General features: G+C 36.4%; 1 protein-coding gene across 1 annotated transcript in view; it reads left to right on the plus strand.

Moving 5' to 3' along the window:
* The window catches only part of Cep128 (centrosomal protein 128), a 253,260-nt gene that overhangs the window by 116,487 nt on the left and 114,773 nt on the right, over window positions 1-22,000 (plus strand). The window contains exons 10-13 of the mRNA XM_023701326.1: window positions 2,166-2,252; window positions 8,581-8,655; window positions 10,804-10,936; window positions 15,218-15,369. Of these exons, the coding sequence (XP_023557094.1) occupies window positions 2,166-2,252; window positions 8,581-8,655; window positions 10,804-10,936; window positions 15,218-15,369 (447 nt within the window). The remainder of the gene's footprint in view (window positions 1-2,165; window positions 2,253-8,580; window positions 8,656-10,803; window positions 10,937-15,217; window positions 15,370-22,000) is intronic.

The raw sequence follows: 22,000 nt of genomic DNA on the forward strand, positions 1-22,000 counted from the left end.
AAATCATGGGAAAAGAAAGAGATGGATTTATTCCTGTTTATTAACCAGAAAAATTCTTCACTCAAGAATTTGGGAGGTTTAAATTAAACTCAATAAGCAGAGGACAGAGTAGTAGACCATCTGAGGCATGAATAAAACCACAAGAGAGATCATTTCATATGAACAACTATGAGTTAGAGGTTTTAGAATCTTCTGAGATGGACTTCAAATTGGAAGAGAATAGCTCTGGTGTGTGGGACAATCCTTTATTTTGAGGTGTTTATTCCTTTTGTTTTCTTCATGTTGTGGCTTCCAGCCATCTCTCTTGGCCTGGATGAGCCTTTACTGCATGAATAACAGATTATGTACTTTTTACATTATACATATACTAATTATGTATAACTTAAAAAAAAGTAAGACAGGTGGGAATGATGATGCTGTAAAAAAAAGTTCTGTTTTACAGAATGAGTTGATGAAACAGTGCATGTAAACAGTGTAGTAAAAAATACCTTTTTACATTTCTCTTACACACACACACACACACACACACACACACACACACACATTCTATCCCTGTGTAGGGAACAGACTAAAGGATCATGGGAAATAATAAAGATGTCAGCTATGATTTTAAAATTTCTAGGATTTTGATTAGAAAAAATGTATAAACATCCCTCCAGCTGAAATTGATTAAGCTATACATACGGAAAGATTGTTAAAATTCCACTTACCATATAATCAAGAACATTTGATAAGTACCTGAAAGGAATTATCATTTTAATAATAATAATGTTGACTTTTATCACACATTTGTTGTGTGCCAGGTATTAATCCATGTGCTTGCTAAGTATCAAAATGTTTATCCTTCAACCATCCCGGTAAGGTTGGTATTATAATTTCAACATGGAGAGTCAGTGCAATTCAGTGACTAAGAAGCAAGTCCAAAAATTTACATCTTGTCTTCATCATTACATGAATAATTTGGGCAAGTTATTGAACTTCTTGTGCGTCAGTATTCTTCTTAATAATAACTTAATGCAGTTATGAAGATTACATGTATGCATTTAATACATATTATGAATTTATTTAATATATTTAAACATAATGCCTGTATATGCTAAAGGCTGTAAATGTACTATAGTCAGATCCAAATTATTATTTTAAAATACCTTTCTGCCTATTTTGCTCTGTCAGAGCGAACTCATCTCTATGTGTGTATTAATAGTCCCTAGAGCAGTTAAATCTAACTCATAACCTCAACCTCAATCTTTATATAGTTGATAGACATAGGAAGTATTTAATATGTAGTTTAATGAAATTGATTATGTTTCTATTTATCAAAGCATGTTTTAAAATATTTTGCAGTTTCTGTACAAATTTGGTTTTGGTTGATCTGGTTGGAAAAGATTTCAAGCAGTTTTGCCTTTTTGATTTGTGTGGACTTTACACATATACCTACCTATGTCTAACTACCAATTTTGCCAAAAAATTTTTAAAAATTAGTATACCTCTTACATACTTAAAAGACACCTGAACTGTAAATTTTTCCTTAAACTCAGTTCTATGTTAACATAGAAATAAAGCACACAAAATTTTGTGGTTAACTTTCGAAATACATGTTTTCCTGAAGATCTTCTTTTTCATTTTATTAAAGAGGACAATCTGTAGAAATGAATGCCTTCTTTTCTATACATGAAGTATAGTGTGAGTAGTCACTTTTTGTTGTGAAGAAAATGTGTTATATATATTGATGTACAATATGTCCGTTTTTTTCTGTAGTGTGGACATTCTCTTTGAGAATTTGAAAAACTAGTTGGGTAGATTTTGTTGTTATGTCTAAATAATTCAGCAGATTATATATGTAACTAAGATTATCTAGTATTATTTTAGTTAGGCAGTAAGTTTTGTTTTCAAAGCAACTGTTAGTTATGTAGGCTCTCTAAATGTGTAGCAAGATGCCCAAAGACTGGGAAGGGGATGAAACTTCCGTAGAAAGTGATTAGAAAGATCAAGAAATTGAAGTATTCTTATAGCTTCAATGAAGGAACAGATTGCAATTCATTTATAGATTCTGTGCAACTCCTAACAGTAGACTCCCCAGCCTTCTCTTAGTAAATCCCAGTAGTGACTTTTAGTTTTATACACATTCTGGTATAATATATTACCTTCCATCTCTTTCATTATAGGTATTGAGGAAACAAGAAGCTAAAGCAGAAGAGAATGAGGGAATAATCAAAAATAAACTAAGACAAACTGAAACTGAGAAGAGTCAAGTAAGATACTGAATTCTTTTTTTGGGGGAAGGGTTACTAAGAATCAAAACTCAAGACCTTGTGCTTGCCAGAGAGGTGGTATGCACTGAGCTATATTGTTGGCTAATTATTGAATATTATCTTTCAAATAATAATGTGGTTTCATTTAATAAGATCTGTTGTGAGGTGTTTTTGTTGTTGTGAGCTTTGAAACATTTAATTTCTATGTGTTTATGAAGTTCTTGTAGTTTATTTTGCCATTGATTTCCTATTTCATTGCTGTGTGGTCTAATAACATTCATGGAATAATTTTGATCTCTATACATTTATTTAAGCAGGGTCTATGAACTAGTATGTGGTTTGTTTTATAGAATGTCCTGTGTGCAGCTGAGAAGAATATGTATTCTGATGTTAAAGGGTAGAACACTCTGTAGACACCTACTAAATATATTTGTTAAAAACTTTGGTTCTTTTTTTAATATTTTAGTGTTGATTTTTTTTGTCTAGCTGATATATATGACAGAATTGAGGCCCCCATTACAGTTGTATTAGTGGCCATTTGATTTTTAATGTTGATTAACATATTTGTTTTATATAGTTGGGTGCACTCGTATTTGGTGAAAATGTATTTATTGTTATTTCCTCCTTTAGGATTGTTCCCTTTACAAGGATGCAGTGACCTTTCTTTTGATCACTCTTTGCTTGAAATTCACTTTGTCTGCAAATAGAATATCTACTTTTGCTTCTTGTGTTTCTGGATATTTGTTATATGGAAGAATGTTTTCCATCCTTTGGCTTTCACTGTATGAATTTCTTTTTGAATTAAATGTGCTTCTTGTATGCAACACATATTGTTGGTTGTTGCTTCTTGATCTATTCTGCCAGTCTCTTTTTTTAAAAAATGTATTTAGTACAGGGTCTATAAGGTCTCACTGTGCAGATTGGCCTCTTAGTGATCCTCCTGTTTTTAGTTCCCCAAGGACTGGGATTATAGGTGTGCACCGCCACACCCAGTCTCTTTCGCCATCTCTGGGCGCCCTGGGAGTGGGGCTGGCATGGATTGAACCCTGGTCCCTGCATTTTCCTAAGCAGGTCCTTTAATCTGTTGAGCTATCTGGTTGGCCCTCTAGTCTCTTTCTTTTTTTTTCTTTTTCTTTTTTTAAGTAATTTATTCAAATCTCAACTTACTTGAAGAATCATTTAAAATCAGGTCACAAGTAATACTTACTGAAATATAATTTGGTGTAAATACAATACAGTGTCCAAAATTTTAATCAAATTTTTGTCATGAGATATAATATATATTTATTTATTTTATTAATTTTATTGAGAAACAGTGAGACAGTTTCAAAACAGGTTAGTAGGACAGTTTCAATAATTAATACATTCATATTGTTGTCTTCATAATGGTTATTGTACTATTATGGACTACAGGACTATATTGTATTATTTTGCTGAATTCATGCACCTACAATATTTAAATGGCAATGGAATACCCATCTCTGACAAAACTGAACAAAAAAATGGAAATATAAATGATCATTTTGTATCTGTAGATACAAAATAGTTAGATAGCTACTTTATCTTAATTCAGTGAGAAGAAAGATTTGTACTAATAGTGTTTGGACAGGATATCATGTCTGCATCTTGTACTATGGATAATCTCTTTTGATTGGTGAATGGAAACCATTTACATTGATGGTTATAACTGATGTTTTGTGACTTATCCTTGTCATGTTATTTTTCTGTTTTTGGTTGTCTTATTTTCTCCATGTAATTTTTTACCTTTCTTGGTGTATTCTTTCTGTTGAAATTTATGGAGTTGTAATTCTCTCTTTCTAGAATGTACTTCAGAATGTCTTGGTGTGATGGTTTGGTCTTCATGAATTTTTTTTCAAGGTTTCTTTTGCATGGAAAACTTTTATTTCTCCATTAACTTTGAAAAATAGTTTTTCAGAGTACATAATTGGATTGGAGGTTGTTTTCTTTTAGGGCCTGAAATATTTCACAGCAAGCTCTTCTTGACTTGAGGGTTTATATGGAGAAGTCTGTTGTGATTCTTTTGGGCTTTCCTTTATAGGTAATTTGTTTCTTTTCTGTATCAGCTCTTAATATTCTGTTTTTATGTTGAATATCTTGAATGTTGACTGTTGTATGCCTTACTGTTGATTTTTTTGATAAAGGCCAATTGAAGCTCTTTATGCCTCCCTTATATGTATGTCAAATCTTTTTTTCTAACAAATTTTCTACCAATGTGTCTGTAATCAGGTTTTTTTTTTTTAATGTCCTTTGTGCTGGCTTCTACCTTTTCATTGACTTCAGTCAATCATATGTTATTCTTCTTTGCATTATCTAGCAGTTGCCAGATTGTTTTCTCATGGTCCTTGGGTATTTCTAAATTTTTATGTTCATAATCACTAACTTTAATCATGTCTTCTTTATCTGAGATTCTTCCTCACATTGGATCATTTTTCTGTGTATACTTTCAATGGTATCTTTAATGTGTGGATATCTGTTTGAATTTGTTTCATGGATTCCATTTTTTTCCTATGGTGAGCATTCAAAGTTTTCATCAAGTTCCCTAAGATCCTCTATGTTTAAAAATCTGTATCTTCTCATGAGTCACTAAATATGTCTTTGATAATGGTCACCACCTCTGTAGTTATCTGGAAAATTATTACTCATTTGATCTTTTCTAGAGCTTTGCTCATTTGTACTTCTGCTATTACCACTTCAGAGAGGCCAGGTGGGTGGCTTTAGGATTGTTCCATCACATTTTCTCCCGGGTTTAACCTTTGAGGAGGCTGCATGTCTGGGTATGTATCATGTTTAAGTGTCTTTTCATTTTTCTTTTTCTTCTTTTCATTTTTCTTTTTATTTCGTAGTTTAATTTCTGGTTGATACTTATAAATTTCCTATAATGAACAGATTTATTGCTAGTATTTTCAATCCTTAGGAAATGACTACTTCACAGAGTTGTCTTCCAAGTGTAACTGGATTTTGGATTTTGAGTATGTTGCAAGATCTTATCTCCTTAATTTTTTGCAAATGGGAAGCTGCTGCCTACTTAGCCCAGCCCCTGTTTCTTTGGAACTTCCTATAGTATTTTTTGTGACCTTTAGGCAATTTCAATCTTTAATTGTTTTTATTTTAAAAAGAATAATAAACACCAATAAAAACAATACAGAATTTCAAAATAAGATGATAGGTAATTAACAGTAGTCAGCATGTTGCATATTATTGTATGCCAGGAAAAACAACTGGTTTGAATAAGTATGTCACTTTCCTAAAGTGATACCATCAGTAATTACAACAGTATGAAAAATAGCCTAGAAAGTGACAAACTGAGGTGACTATTAATATGTCACCTTTAACTGTATGCACTAGATTGTGATATGAAACAAAATGTAAAATGAAACAGAAAGTTGCATGCAGTAAATAAGCCGTCAATATGCCAATTTTACCATGAGGGGGGAAAATTTAAAAGGGGTTAGGTGAGAAAATAGAGAAATAGAACAAGAGGAAGAGATTAGAAACAAGGCTAAAGGACAAAGGAAGATTATGCAAACTTTGGGAAATGACTGAAGAGAACAGGGCAAGAGAGGAGAAATAAAAACAAGAACAGAATAGAACAAAACAACTACTACAGAAAACTAGAAACCATGTTCACACATAAAAATAAGAACAAAAAATGAAAAAAAAATAAGAAAAGAGGGAAAGGAAAAAAGAATAAGAAAAAAAAAAGCCCACTTCAAGATGTATCTCTCTGTCACTCGTAGACAATGTGGGTAGGCAGAGTCCAAGTCCATGTGGATTTAGCCAGTGTGCCAGCAGTTGCTTTCCATTGGGCTAGTGGATTACTACAGCGAGCCTGCCTGTTTGTTTCCAAAGTTTAGGCTGGTTTCTGGCCACGAGGCTGGAATCAGATGTGTTCAGCCTGTAGCAGTTGGTGTGACTCCAAATGACTTGGACTCCACTGGGGCCCTCCAGATGGAGCCAGAAGTTGCTCTGAGTTCCAAGCTCAATTAGCCGCCTCCATGATGACTCTGACCGTTCTCCTTCTTCTCCGGGATGTCTGAGCCCAAATAGCTCACCAGCCACTGCACTCCACTGTGTCCACTGCTCTTTGCCACTGCGTTTCTCTGTGGAGTCCTCTGGGGTTGCCAACAGTCATTATTTGTCTGCATATTCTACTCTCTCTCCCACACAGTGAGACTGGGCTTGGCAAAAGTGCCACCTGCAGCCTTCTCCTTTATTGAGCTTTCTTTCTTGACTCTCCCTGTAGGCTTCAGTTTTTGCTTCAGATCCTCCCTTGGTGTCAGGGACCCACTTCTCTCATTTTTCTCTTCCTCATGTTGCTATATTCCAGTGTCTGGACACCAGAGGCTCTTTCTTTCCTGCTCATCATTGTCTGCCTTCCCAAAAGTCTCAAGAGTCTTGAAACATGTGCCTGTGGTTATTTACTAGATCAAACAAAAGCTATGTTTTGATGTTAGTTTGGTTTGATGGCTACATGCACAGATTATTTGCCACTTGGTTATCTCTGGCTACTCTCCTTTTTCTGACACAAATTAAACTTTCTTTGCAGTTAAAGGACTTGATTTTTTGCAGTATTAAAAAAGACATTGTTAGAAGACTGTCTGTTTTGGATATATATTTATTTTCTTACAGAAGATAGGTATTATTAATAGTTTAGTTCTGTAAATATCCTCTCTGCTCATTGTAAATTTAAGAATCCTTGACATATATTTATGTCTTTAAATACATACAGTGCAGTCCAGCACATTAGAGTTAGGAAGGATTTCAGAAACCAAACAATCCTTCCTAATTTTTTATATGCATAGATTGAAGGGCGATCCCACGGAAAGGTACCATGGAGTAAAAATTTGCTGCTGTTCTTGACTTCATTTTTTTTTTTTTTTTTTAACTTTCTGTATTTTGTTTCACCAACCGTGTAAATTTACATAATGCTTCTCTGCTGCCTTGATGTGGAGCCAGGTGTATCAGGTTGCCAGGTCTGCTTCTGGGAGTTGAGACTGCTGATTTTACATGGGGATTATACCCATTATAGGCTTTGCTTTACTTTTAAAAAATACAACACTTTTGAGCCACGTGTACAGTTTTCTGTAAAAAATATTTAACTTGGTTAAAAAGTCATTTTGTACCATTTATAAATTCATAGGATCTTTCAAAACAAAAGGGGTTGAGAAGTCCCGTGCACCTTTTGCTTGGTTTCCTTTAATGGTAATATTTTGCATAATTGCCATTCAGGATCAAAACTCGGAAATTGACATTGGCAAATTCACAGAATTTATGCAGATTTTGCCAGTTCTACGTGTGCTTGTTTTCTGAATGTGCATGCGTATGTAGTTCAGGTCACCTTTATCTCATGGTAGGTTACTTTGCCCCCGTCAACCAGCAGAGCTGTTCTGTTGCTGTGGTGCTCTTTTGTTCCCCTTCAGAGGCACATCTACCACATGTGCAGATTTTAAAGATTAATATATATGCAGAAATTTGTTTAAATGCAATTATTCAAGATAACTATTAAAAACCTTAGCACATAAAAACATCTTAAAATAGCTTAGTGATTTTATAAAACAATTTTATTGTTACAAAATGCAAACATTTTACATTTTGTAAAATACGGCATATGGAAGCTCTAAACTTTGAGCAAATATGCGGCTCATGTTATATTTTTCAACTTGAAGTGAAGTAGACATATGTAGACTTTTTAAGGTGTTTACTCAAAGCTATATTTTTCTTGGATGTTGAAGTAGTGACAATATTATTATTAATCTAAATGTCTTATTTGAAACCTGGAAATTTAAAAGTTTTACAAATATTTTATGAATATTAGAACTATAAGAAATAACCAGTTAGATTAAATGTACTTTAAGCATTAGATCTCTGCAGTGTTTTTCTAATTTAGTTCATTTGTCACTACATTGTCTCCTTTAAAGGAAAAACAGTTGCTTTAGAATTTAGAAATGTTTTTGAACTGAAGGGAATCCCAGGAGACTAATGTAAAATCTTTAGTTTAGAGATGCATTGAGGCTCAAGAGATTCAAATATGAGTACAACTGAGATGGAACTGACCAGATCTCAGATCTCTAGGAGGCTTGGTGTATTATATTTTATGTGATGAAATTAAAGTTATTTAATTGGAGTATTTCTACATGTCTATTGAGATTCATCTTTTCATATTGGTTGTAAATATTTCCTGAAAAATTTTCTGCTGCTTTTTTTTAATCTTATGCCATATTGCCACTATTTTGTCCGTTGGGACACAATTTAAATTGTTTTTCTGATCAATTGGACTTTAAAAAGAACTCCTTTGTTGAACCTCTAGCTTGAACAGGAGTTGGAGCTATCTCGCCGGCTGTTGAATCAGTCAGAAGGCAGCAGAGAAGTCCTTTTGCATCAGGTAAGTCTATTGCAGATACGAAAGTCTGCTTTTACATCAGATCAGGTTGTAGTCTTACTCTCTCTTAACTGTCTTTGTGAAATGAAAAGGAAACTAGGGCTAGAAATGTTTTCCCCTAAGGAACTTAAGTTAGCACATATTAGCAAAAGATGATTCAGGAAAGGCGTACACAGAACACCAGTCCAAGTTCCTACTGTGACTATGTATCTTGATGATTGCTGCTCCAGCTTACTACTTATCTCTCTTAGCACGGGCAGTGTAAAAGTAAGATTGAATATGTAAGATAAAATTTTCCCAGGAACTTAATTTTATTCAAGGAGGCAGTGGAGAATAAAGAAGAAGCTAAAATACATAAAACAGTCCTTTTCACATTCAAATTACTTTGACTACATCATTGCCTTTTGAACACGTTTTAAAGATGCTACCTAGCCCCTTTTAAGCAAAGGTAGAATATAATATTTAAGGGTAATGTGTTGAAGCCCTTGAACCTGTGATGGGAATTTGGGGCATCCAGGAACTTTAGCCATCTTACATACATTGCATGACGGTTTATGGGTTTTTATCTGCCTCTTTGTGTGTAATACAAAGCACAGTTGTGCCTTCTGTTTTGAGATGCGTGTTGCATAACTCACCCACATAATGTGCTCTGTAGGCAGCGATGTCAGGCTTCATAGATGTTAGGAAGGAATTTAGCATTTTGACAATTGCTGCTGAAAATACACCATAGCACCTGTTTTGTAAAACCTTTAAAAATGTTCATTGACTTTGTTCTGCTGCCAGTGGGTCACATGGAATAAATGTTGGCAGAATTCAGCATTTTTTTGAAAGTTATATTTGTAGTCAATTCTATTCTGTGTTTTTGGAATTCTTGTGTGTAATGGCTAATGCCAGTTTTTGAAGCAAGACATTGCTTTTTCAGGGTGTCACCATGACAAACTGAATCTTTTTGCCACGGCTAACTTATTTATGGTCATTGTTATCTCACAGTCAATTTGCTATTTTTTGAGGACTATAAAAATGAATAAAACATCCTGATTTCAAAAGACTGTACTTTATTCAATAGCATCTATTGCCTATTTGTTTTTAAGTATTTTGATATCAAAATATGGCAAACCATTATCACTTTGCTTAAGTATAACAACCAACAACCATGTTTACAGGAAAGAAAATAGGTGAAAAATAGAAAACCAAAAATATGTAATGTTTGAGGTGATTTGGGCTGATAGTAATGGAGTGGACTGGGGTCATAACGAGGGATTTTAAAAGTCTGGGTTGGCCTGAGGATGCGTGTCAGTGGTAGAGTATTGGCTTAGTACTGGCTTAGTATATGCTGGTTCTGGGGTCCAATGTCCAGAACCCACAAAATAAAACAAAGTGGTGTCAAATTCTGTCACTGTTGTTGTAAAGAAGGAAAAGACACTCTGTACATGGAAGAATGAAAAAACTGAGCAGGGTAGCCCGGCTAGGTATGTTCCCCAAAGAGATCTCATATTTCAGTAGTAGATGCATTGTTCATGTTTATAGTAACCCAGCTCCTAATAGCTAAGTCTGGGAAGCAGGATATATGCCCGTCAAAAGATGAGTGGACACCCATAATGGGACGTATATGCACAATAAAGCGTTCCTCAGCCATAAAAAATTTATTTGAATCATTTGTAGGAAATCTGTGCATCGTGAAACTATAATGTTACATGAAAAAATCAGACACACAGCACACATATTATGCATTTTTCTTATAGAAAAATTATGCATCCTTCTTATAGAAGAAATCCAAAATAAAGAGCAAATTTAAACCAGAGATAATATAAAATAGGACAATAGATCCTTTACAAACAGAAAGGGGAACTAGAGCTGGGGAAGGAGGAGAGAAGGGGAAGTAAAAAGAACTATAGATATGTGTACAGACTCCCCAAGGTGATTGTGGTCATTGGGTTCAGCAAACGTACTAAAAAACAAACAAACAAACAAACAAACAAACAAGAGCAAGAGGCCGTCCCACTATGTCTGGAGCAAGGATTGACTTGGTTACAGCTTTTGTCTGTGGCAGTCCATAGGATGTGAATGTTTTTCCTCCAGAAAAATAATTTACAGTATTTCTCCTGCTTTTGAAACCTGATAACACTTTGATTTTTTACTAAATACATTTAGGTAGAAGAGCTGCGTACACAACTTACAAAAGCAGATGGTGATCAGAAGGGTTTACAACATCAAGTCTCCCAGATTTCCAAGCAGCAATCAAGCTATCAGGATGAACTCGGAGATGACTGGAGGTTTAGGAGAGGTATTGTTACGATTTTTAAATGTGAGGGTCTTTCATTCTCTGAATTCATTCCTTATGCTTTGCTCATGTCATCCTATTTCTTGATCTACTATAAAATTCCAACAGGTTGGTCATCATTTAACATCCAGGTATAATTTTTTTTCTTTATTTCTAAACTTGTTTTAGTTTTTAGACTGGCTTACCTCATGGGGCTTTCTTTGAGAGTGTGCAAAGGTAAAAATGGAAGTTTCTCCATTTTCTAATTCCTGTGTAAGCGTGTGTATGTGTACTTGATACTTTAATTGTAAATGTGTTTATCTGTTTTTTATGTATGAACAAGTAAACGTAAGAGCCTGTCTTTCTTTATCATCTGGAGGTTTTGTGACAAACTCTCGGAATTGGCCGTGAGCCATATTAGCCAGATTTATTTTTAGTGTGGGTTAGGAGGACTATATTTGTATAGCTTCTCCATGGAGATATTGTTTTAGATAGTGTAATTTGATGACTGGTTGCTTTTTTCTTTTTTGAAAGTTCAAATTTAACAAAAATAATGATATTTACATTTTAAAATGGTTTCTAGCAGGCAAGTTCAGGTTGCTTAGCTTGAAACTTATTCTGTTACTGAGGCTTTCTATTCAAATGAACAAAATACTGGAGAACTCTGTTTTCCTAAGACTGACTCTGTGGCTCTGGCTTGTGCCGTGTACGCGCCGTAGCACTCGGTTACACCTCTAGAGCCTGGAGAAACTCTGTAAGCATTGATGTACAGCTAAATCCAGGGAAGTTAAATCTTTTCCCAACAATACGGTGTGTTGCGTTACGTAGCGGTTCCATATTACCAGGCAAATCTTCAGTGAACGTCAATTTTTTCAAAGATACCCTGATGTATTTGTGATATCGTAATTTAAATACCATTTGACATCGAATATGGCCCATTTTTAAAGTAAAATTTGTAGCTGTTAGGTTATTTAGTTTTCATAAAGTTGGACTAGGAGTTCTCCTTTTGTTGGGAAAGTTTTGTGCCACATTTGTTATATTTTGATACCTCATAAAAATCTAGTTGTGTTACCTTTGAGGATTAGAGAAATCTAACTTTTCTTAATTACTTATCAAGGTTTTAGAAAGTCTGCCTGGGGTTTCTTTTATCATGTGATAATGAACAGTTCTAAATGTTTTCATCTGTATAAAATACTTGCAGTATTTAAGGATAATTTTACCAAAGAAATCATAGTGATTGAACACTTTAATTGCTGTTTGCTCCTCTGCTTGTTATAAAATGGGTTCTACCTTTGCTTCTAGAATTAGTTTTCCTTGGGCTCCTCAGTCAAAGGCAAGGAATTTTTTCACTACTTACAAGGGTAATTGAAAGTATGGTAAATATTTAAATTAAAGATTTACTACAGTAAATTACACTTTGCCACTAATCCTCCTTAAAATAATCTATCATTCTTGCCACTCTCAGAAATAGTTCTGGAAATTCTCTTTTCTGAATGTGTTTACAAAATGTTTGAAAGATGGTGACTACTGCTCCTGAGTGCCATACGGAAGAGAGGCTGGCTCACTGAGCACCCTCGACTCCACCTTACTCATTGGATCTCGTGCTACATAACTTCTGGCTCTTCCCCAGAGCCAGTATGAGTATGCAAGGTACACATTTTGAGTTGAATCAGGACACTGCTGCAGCTAGGATAGCAGAACTAAAAATACAGAACCAAGACTTCCAGAATGGTTTCAGAAAGGGGCAAGATGAGTATTTTGAGGAGAATTAATAGCAATGTGTCTTTTTCTGTAACAAGTTTTTAGAACTACGAACATGAATTGTTTTTTATATCACACCTTATATTTGTTTCCTGCTTATTTTCTCCAGAGAGCAAGAAAGTGGGAGTAAGACAACAAAGGGGACAGGGAGTGTCAAGGGAGGGAGAGAATGAGAGAATGCCAAAGAGCCAGCAGATTTTTTATAACAGAGCCACTTCCATGGTAACTAATGTACTCGTACAATTATGGCATCAATTAGTCCATGAGGTGGAGCCCTCTTACATAATCACCTTTCAGAATACCACATTTTTAGTATTATTACAGCTTCAAACTTCTGTTTATAGGGAACACTGAAATCAGAGCGCCTAAGTTTGTTCTTCTTCAAACTTAAGCTCGTAACTGCCGCCCTATGCTTAGGTTTTCTCTAAAATGCAATAGGAGATAATTGGATGTGCAATGAATGTGTAATATTTATTTATATTTTAAATGTGAACATATTTGCAATTTTGCTAAGATTTTCATTTCATGTTGTCTTAGTTGTTTTTCTTATTGCTGAGACAAATTTCGCAATGCCTAAAGTTAAAGGTAGAAAGGCTTATTTAGCTCACAGTTTGTAGAGGTTTCAGTCCATAATTGGCTGGCTCCAAGGCAGGCTGGTATGGCTGAAGAGAAATAGTTCATGGCAGGCAGAAAGTAGCAAAGCAGTAAGGGACAAAGTGCTTTCCGTCCCTTATATCTTAGTCTACTTAGGGTGGGGAGCACTCATACCTTTAATCCCAGGGCCCTTGATCCTAGCATTGCACTATGAATCAGTTTCAGTGACACAGTCTAAAAAGCCATAACATCTGTACTATATGTATATATATTTATCTGTACTAATATTTTATGTTTGTGAAATATATACAATATTTTTTTTGGAGCAGAATATATTTATTGAGAGAAAGAAAGCTCCTGTCCAGAGAGAGGGACAGGGGCGGGGGGGCTGAGCGGGTAGATCCCCCCTGAAATATATACAATGTCTCTATACCAAGTGTACAGTTTTCCTAAAGCATATATATGTATGTGTGTATATATATATGCATATATGTGTACATTTTTAACACCCTATTGTACAAATATGTTTTTTCAGGTCAGAGACCTAATAGGGCTGGGGGAAGTAGGGTCTATGGGCTAAATCCAGCCTGCTATTTGCTTTGATTAATGAACTTTTCAAAACATAGCTATTATTATTCATTTACTCACTATTTAGGTTACTTCTGCAATACAGTAGCAGAATTGCATAACTGTGGCAGAGAGCAGCAGATGGATAAAATACCTGACCCTTTAGAGAGAATGTTTGCTAACCCTTGGTCTTTAGGGTAAAATCCAAGTTTCCTAGCAATCATAGTCTTCCTGCTACCTCTCTCCCCACCCTCATATGATGTCTTAGCTGTGTAGAGCAGCTGACTCTGTTTACAGTTACCTGAATATTAAATCCAGTCTTGCACTCTATATTTTATAGTATTTCTTTTCTTAAAATAACAGCTCAGCCCCATGCTTTTGCTTGTTGAAATTTTTGTATTCATTCTTAAAATGTAATTCAGTCCCTAACTTTTCCTACCCTAATTATTCACTCTAGAGTTAATCACAGTGTTCTGTACTGTTTCTCCATAATGTTCTTGTATCTGTCAGCACTTGTTTCATGCTATTGAAAAGCTTGTGTGTCTTTCATTCCAAAACGTACAGTCTTGAACACTTTAATATTTCTGAAGTTGGAATGTATTTTATGAATGATGTGTAAATTTGAATTGATAGTTTTGTCTTCAGTCTTTTCCCTCCTGCAAGGGAGTGCTGGAATCATGGTACTTTTGAATTGATAGTATAAATTACAGTTGCTGACATTTTGGAGTAAAGGAATTACTTTATTATGTGTCTTATGTGTGATCTTGTACTGCAGGATCACTGAAGATGTGTTTTTATACTTATCTTTACATTGGAGGAATATGCTATTACAGAGCCTGTGCATCACAGAGCAAATATTTTCTGTTGAATTAATTTCTAAGTCAGTTTATATTGTTAAGTATTACAGTTCTAGATAAGTCTTAAAATTACTAAAAGTAGCAATCTTGTAGTCCAACATGTTCAAATACTTAGTAGTATCATTTGTTGTTTCTGTTGCAAAAAAAGGATTTATTTCATTGTGTAAGCTTCAGTAACTTTAGGTAATATAATAGCTTTTTTGGTAATTCTTTCAGTATTTTTGTTTAAAAGTTAAGTGGTAGAGGTGGAGAAAATTAAAATTTGTAGGATTTTCTTGAATAAATTATGCTAGAAACTAGATAACATTTAAAAATTTTATACCAAAATAGAATAATATTGAATGACATAGTAATGTATGTGTCTTTGAAAACTGTTTGATAGTAGGCTGGCAAAGTCTGAAACGTCCTGAAGGGAAGTGTGAGTAGGTGGGTTGCCTTAGCTAGAATATTAAAATACCAGGGCTTCGTACCATTTGAAAGTGCATTCTTCGGAGTGACCATTGAGCTCTGCGTTTCCTCTTTGAAGGAGTAGAACGGGAGAAGCGGGATCTGGAGAAGCACGTGTCAGACTTGAAGGCGCAGCTGAACTTCAGCGCAATGGCGTCGGAGTTGGAGGAAGTGAAGCGGTGCATGGCGCGGAAGGACAAGGAGAAAGCCAGCTTGGCAGCACAGATAGAGGTGACTTGGCTGTTTTCACACTGTGTGTGAGGGACTACAATTTGATTCTGTGCGATTATTTAATGAAAGTTTAATATAAAGATGTCTTGCGATCTTTGGTTATGGATAATATAAAGTTATGGTAATGACTATATAGATATTTGTATGGATTCATTTTTCTTTCATTTGGGACCTCAAAGCAAGGAATCTGGATATTTTTCCTTTAATATTTCATAGTGAAATCTTACATTGTTATTAAACTTAAAGATATTTTGTTCAGATAGCAACTGAGCCCTTTCTATAGACAAAGTGACTTTCTTTGAGCAGTGAATTATCATTTATTTTGGGGGTCAGTCTGGTGGAAAGAAATTAACTGGTGCTTTTTTCTTTGGAATTCTATAGGTTTTCAGATCTATAGAATCTGAAAAAAGGTAGAGTTTTTTCAGATTCTATAGATCTGTTCTGCAAAAGGTAGAGTTGTGAGGCCCTCCATTAATTAGGTGTGCATAGTACTCAGGGATGTTGTGGTAACCATGAATGAAGTACTACTAGGCATTTGCTGTTTCCTGCTTCTCTTTTATGTAGCATAAATGAGGTAATTATGAGAATATATTAAAAATCAAAGGAAAGGACTTCATACAAGGAAATAAATTAATTGTAATTACAATTATGTAAATTTACCAAACATGGATGACACTTGGAAATAGATGTGTATCACTTGTATCTGCTTTTAGTGCAGTTGTGTTCTGATTGTAAAAAATTGCTGCATTTGAAGAATTTTCAAAATTATAACAATAGGTATTAAAATCGGTGTTGACAATACTTAACTTTATATAACCCAAAGAAAATATTTGATGAAAGGCCAGCCACATAGCTCAGCGGACTAAAGGGCCTGCTTTGGCAGACCACAGCCAGGGTGTGATCCCCGGTATGCCATGCCAGCCCCACCCCTGGGGCACGCTGAGACAGCTATTGAGGCTGGGCATGGTGGTGCGTGCCTGTAATCCCAGTGCTTGGGAGGCTGAAAACAGGAGAATCACTCTGAGTCCTATCTATATAGTGAGGCCCTGTACACCCTGTAGACTCTGTCCTAAATTCATAAAATAAATAAGTAAATAAATAAATAAATAAATAAATAAATTTGATGTTACTCTAGTTTCTCTTTCATCTTATTAGCATGTCAATCTGTTAGATTTTGCTCATGACTCAGATAGTATAATGAAATATTGACATACTCTTTACAAACATTCTATATGTTTCTTACCAGAAATAGTCTCTCAACAGTGGAAATTATATGACTTTCAAGTTTGCATCATGGGTATTATTTTAACTTTGGATCCCGCTGATGAAAATGCTGAGTCTGGCTGTGGTGGCACATGCCTGTAATCCCAGTGCTGGGGAGGTTGAAAATAGGAGGATCACTATAAATCCAAGCTGCATAGTGAGATGCTGTTTAAAAAAACAAAACAAGAAAAAAAGCAGAAAAAAAAAAAGAAAATGCTAAAATATCTTGCTGATGTTAACTATTTTAAAAAATGTTGGTAATCAGTGAAAGTTAGAAAAGGCCCTCTTTCCTTGTTATTATTTTAAGCACATGGTAGTCTTCCCTTCCTCTCTCTTCTTTTTCTCTCTTTCCTGTGGTTTCTTTTGATTTACTATTTGTAGTATAAATTAGAAAAAAATTCTTAAATACCTCAGTATTAAAAATTTTGCTCAGGGGCTGAGGAGATAGCACCTGCCTGGCAAGTGCAAGGATCCAGGCTTGGTCCCTGGTATACGTGCTGTGCTGGCCCTGCCCGGGATCCAAAACCACTGAAGCCAGGCATGGTTACAGGTTACACCTGTAATCCCAGTGCTGGGCAGGCTGAGATAAAAGGATCACTACGAGTCCTAGCTGCTTAGTGAGACCCTGTACCAAATACATAAATTAAAGCAATTTTTTTTTTTCCCTCAGAGGCTGGGGATATAGCTCAGCAGCTTAAGCACCTGCCTGGCAAGCATAAAGTCCTGACTTCACACCCTGGTTTAAAAAACAAAAAATTGCTCAAAGTAGCCTAGCCTGGCTTTCCTCTGTCCTAACTTTAATAGTTCTTTTTTTTTTTTGCAGAACCAGAGATTGAACTCAGGCCCTTGCGCTTACCAGACAGGCACTTACTCTACTGAGCCATCTCCCTAGACCCGCTAATAGTTCTTAATAGTGAGTTTTCACATAGATTAGAAGTGTTTGAATTATTTGGATTAGTTTTGGTGGTTGTGTTCAGTTTGTATGTAGAAGGGAGGCGGACAGGGTTTTTACTCACACATATGGTACTATGACTTCTGGTATGTGCCAGGCACTGTCCTTGGTGCTAGCAGCGACAGCAGTCAATAGAAACTCCCTGCTTGTATCTGTTGCACCTGACATTCTAAGGCAGAGAAAGTTCTTTGCGTTTATCTTGCTCTGAAGGACTAATTTATTTTGAAGGATGAAAAGTTTTTCTTCTCAGTTGTTGAAAACTACATGACAAAAAGACAGTGTTCGGTCCTGGGGAACATTATCAGTTTTAGTTTTTCAGATTTTATTTTAAATAAAATAGTCAATTTAAATTTCTATCATTTGTTTTAGGTGTAGTAACAATTCTTTTTTGTTTTATGGAAAAAGTTAAATCAGAATTTCATAACACAATAGTAGGAGAATAATAAGAGTTAGTACATTGCATATTGTCATTTTCAAAGTACTCACAATATGAGCTATGGGAATAAAAAATTCTCCCAGTGATATTAGCATGAACTTTCCTTATCAACGAACTAAGAGACTCTAATAGCATAGCTAACTTGCATTGTTCTCCCTTTTCCCTTCCTTCCTTTCCCCTTTCCCCATCCTAGTTCTCTTTTTCCTTTTACACAATTTCTTCCCTTTTCACAATATCTGTTGTACATTTTAGACCTTATCTCACACCAGGGAGTCAGTGCGATGTTTACACATCTGAATCTAATTTATCTTACTGCCTCAAGTTTATCCTTCTTTGTGACTGGGTAGTACTCTATTGTATAAAAAGACCACATCTATTTTATCTATTCCTTGGTTGATGGACATTTGGGTTGTTTCCAAGATTTAGCTATTACAGATTATGCTGCTGTAAACATGGGTGCACATATATCACTATTGTAATTCTTCTGGGAAGATATCCAGAAGGCAAATGGCTGGGTCAAATGGGACCTCTAATCCTAGCTTTTTGAGGAGTCTTCTTACTGATTTTCACAGTGTTTGTTTTTCCCCAGTATTTCAGCATGTACCATGTGCTTAATGAGTACTTGTTGACCGTGATAATATATTACAGAAACATGTTATAATGCAGCAGTAAGCAGAAACACCAAAATGACCCCCAGGATTTGGAGGCAGATTTTATTATGTTGATAAGCACTGATTGGGGTCATTCCCAGACTATAAGGCCCTGATCTTTGGTGGTCTAGGGTCTATATTGAATATATAAGAAGTAGGAAGTACGGAGCCAGAACAGCTCATCAACTGAGTGTTGGTTCATACAGTGAGCATCATAGTGACTAACTGTATATCGCAGTGACCAGCTATTTCTCAGAGACAGGAGCTGCTGGGTCTGGAACAGGAACTATTATCTGGACAACTAAGAAACTGAAATATACCACATGGTGGGGTATTTCTGCTATATTTCCCCCTCTTTTAGTTCCCTGGCAAATCTTTGCTGGGTGTATTACATGTGATCTTCTGAGACAAGGCCCCCCTAGAAGCACTGACTTTAGGGTTGTCAGTGATTCTAGAATGAGCTCTAGCCAAGGTCTTCAAGATTGACTTACCACAGTTTTTCCCTAAATTACAGTTTAGGAGACATAATTTAAGGTCTGTTTGTTCTGTAACATTCCTCTGGGAAGGCAGTTACTCTAACTCAGGGGTGTCCATTCTGTCTTGTACATGCATCAGGTCTTGGTCAAGTGTTTGATTGATTGTTCTGTTCTCTTGAGGCAGCCATCCATAGAGTTTAAGGCAAAAAAAGCACAGCTAACAGGGTGCAGGGAAGCAAGGACTGGGGTAAGTGGAATTTGGGTCATTTAACAAAACCACAGGTAGCGGTGGGGGCTGGGAAGCAAGGACTTGGATAAACTGCCTGAAAAGACACAAAAATCAAGGGGAATAAGTAAGTAGCAATGCTCTGAATGATGTCTTCAGGCTTCAGTTGTGCATGCCTTGTCTCTTCAGAGTGAGTCTCCGAGGAGCTGTCCAGGTAAATTTTTCATCAGAACTATGGCTGGGTTTCTGAAACTTGTAGAGGTAGTTAATAAGCACCTGTGTTACATGTGTGTGCAGGAACGTACACAGATATAGCTGGTCTTTTAACTGGTTTTAATCTGTATGTAGTTTTTATTTGATCTATTTTTTAGTTACCTCTGCTGAAAATGCAGGCCTCTTGTTGCTGCCAGTAATCAAGGGTAGGCCCATCTAGGAATGATTTTTTTTTTTTTTTTTTTTTTTTTTTTTTTTTCTTTTCTTTTCTTTCTTTCTTTTCTTTCTTTTTTTTTTTTTTTTTTTTTTTTTTTAACTACAGAGCACTACAAACACTTCTCTGTACAGGTGGAGATTGGGAGGTTGGGGCCAGTAACACAGATGCTGAAGCCTGAGCTAGCTGTAGTGGTACGGGTGCCAGCGCAGTGACTTGAGCTCATAGGACAAATGGTAAGGTCAGGTCTGGCTCTGGTCTTTCGGGAGTACTGGGTTTTTAGTCAGTTGGGCCCTTACCTGTGATTCCACAGTGACTGACACATGGTGTAACAGAGGCTGCTATACACTCGTCTTAGCTATTTTGCACTGGATTATTTTGTGTTGTTGGTGGCACATTTCTAAATAGCAACTGGAAGCAGCATGCTGTGCAGATCATCCCTGCAGGAGAGTTTTGGACAAAATAGTTTTGTCCAAGGTGGCCACAGCATATTTAGACTGTCAGACTTTGTTCCTAACAGAGTTACTTCCATTCATAAACAGGGTATATTTGGCATCTTTCCAGAGGTCCACTTAGTACAACAGTTTATCCTAGTACAGCATGTGGCACCTGCATAGTTAGGTCTTGCTAAAGTGAGCATGTCAGCTTTGTTGATCAGCAGGACAGTGCTTTGAGAGGGTGGAGGAAAGGGAGGAGGCAACCCTTAGAAGCCATTGGGCATACCCAGGGACTGACAGTCTGAGTAAGCATATAAAAGCCAGTAGCTCCAAGAAATTTATGGAGTTTCTTTCTTGTAGCCAGTTTCTGTCAGGTATTGTATCAGAGCTTTTGTGTGGGCTGTGTATATGGAGGGCAGTCGTGGTGACATTGGCAGCTTGGAGATCTTGAACTGGTTTTACAGGCAGAAGAAGCGTACTGTTTGATTCAGGTTGGGGTTACCTTGGACAAAGCTCGATCACCAAAGGAACATGATTGATAGGAAGACCTGGGAGTGATCCGTTGTCCATACTTCTGGAAACGAGTCTCTCAAAATTTCTGCATTTTGATTAGCAGGCCTTTCAGTCCAATATTCTAGACTCAATATTGGCAGCGTTCTTCCTCCTAGGGTCAGAGTTACATCAAGTCCAGGACAGTGGATGTGAGTGTGAGGGAGGCTGGTCATGTCACATGAGAGATATAGGACACTCAAGCATGTATGGGAATTTTGTTTGACCAAGTGTTCATTAGTCTCACAGGGTCTGCTTTGGTAGAACTTCTTTTCAGTGGGGACTCCAGAGGGTAACTTTAGACATGTTTATTGGCTTCTTGCCTCCCTCCTTGAGATGTGCTAGGAGAATGGTGCGATACTCATCCAAGGTGTCATGGCCCTCTGTTGTATTACATTCCCACTTTGGATGCACTCAGAGGAGGACTGTGTTCATCAAAGTGTCAGGATCAACTACAGTGGTGGGGACTTTAGACTTTAACCAGGCTTGGGCCCTATCTAAAATGAAGTGGCATTCTTCAGTATTAATCAGAATTACAAGGAGTTGCTGACAGTTGTCTCATGGTGGCAGGTGGGTACACAGGTGTATAACCAAAATGGAAGAATTCTTAATCATCAATGGCAGTTGAGTCCAAGTAAATTAATCTTGGAGAGTAAGAGGCTGTGGTGCAGGAGACAGAACTGGCAGTGGTGGTGTCATTGTGGTTGGCAGAGCAGCTTGGGCTTGACGAATGTAAGGAAGAAACAGCTTAGACTTGGGGTCCTTGGGCAGAACAGGATAAAGCTTTTCTGGATTGGGCTGGATCTGAGAGCCTCTCAGATGGACTTGTGGGTTTATTTGGATGACTAGGATGGTTTTCTTGTTGTGAAGAAACAGGTGTGGAGCCAAGGTAGGCAAGTTTTAACGCTTTATGGCAATTGGACCCACGTGAGTTGGTTTTTTATCTCAGAATATTCCCTGTTGTAGGGGGTTACAGAAGCAACTTTCAAGCAGAAGAACGCATCTTTTCTACATTATTGACAACACAAAGATCTTGCCCAAGGTGACTAACAGTCTATCAGGCTGATGTGTACTGGGTGTCTCTTTGTGCTCTCTATGATATCTGATATTAATGGAGGTTGTGGTGAGGTAGTATGATTGATGTCCAGGCCCAGAGGTGAGTCTGTAATCTATACCTCTGGGACGAAAGGTTTTAGAGCTTTAGGATTATGATTA

The sequence above is a fragment of the Octodon degus genome, unplaced genomic scaffold (assembly GCF_000260255.1).
Source record: "Octodon degus isolate 3935 unplaced genomic scaffold, OctDeg1.0 scaffold00007, whole genome shotgun sequence".
NCBI classification, from domain to species: domain Eukaryota; kingdom Metazoa; phylum Chordata; class Mammalia; order Rodentia; family Octodontidae; genus Octodon; species Octodon degus.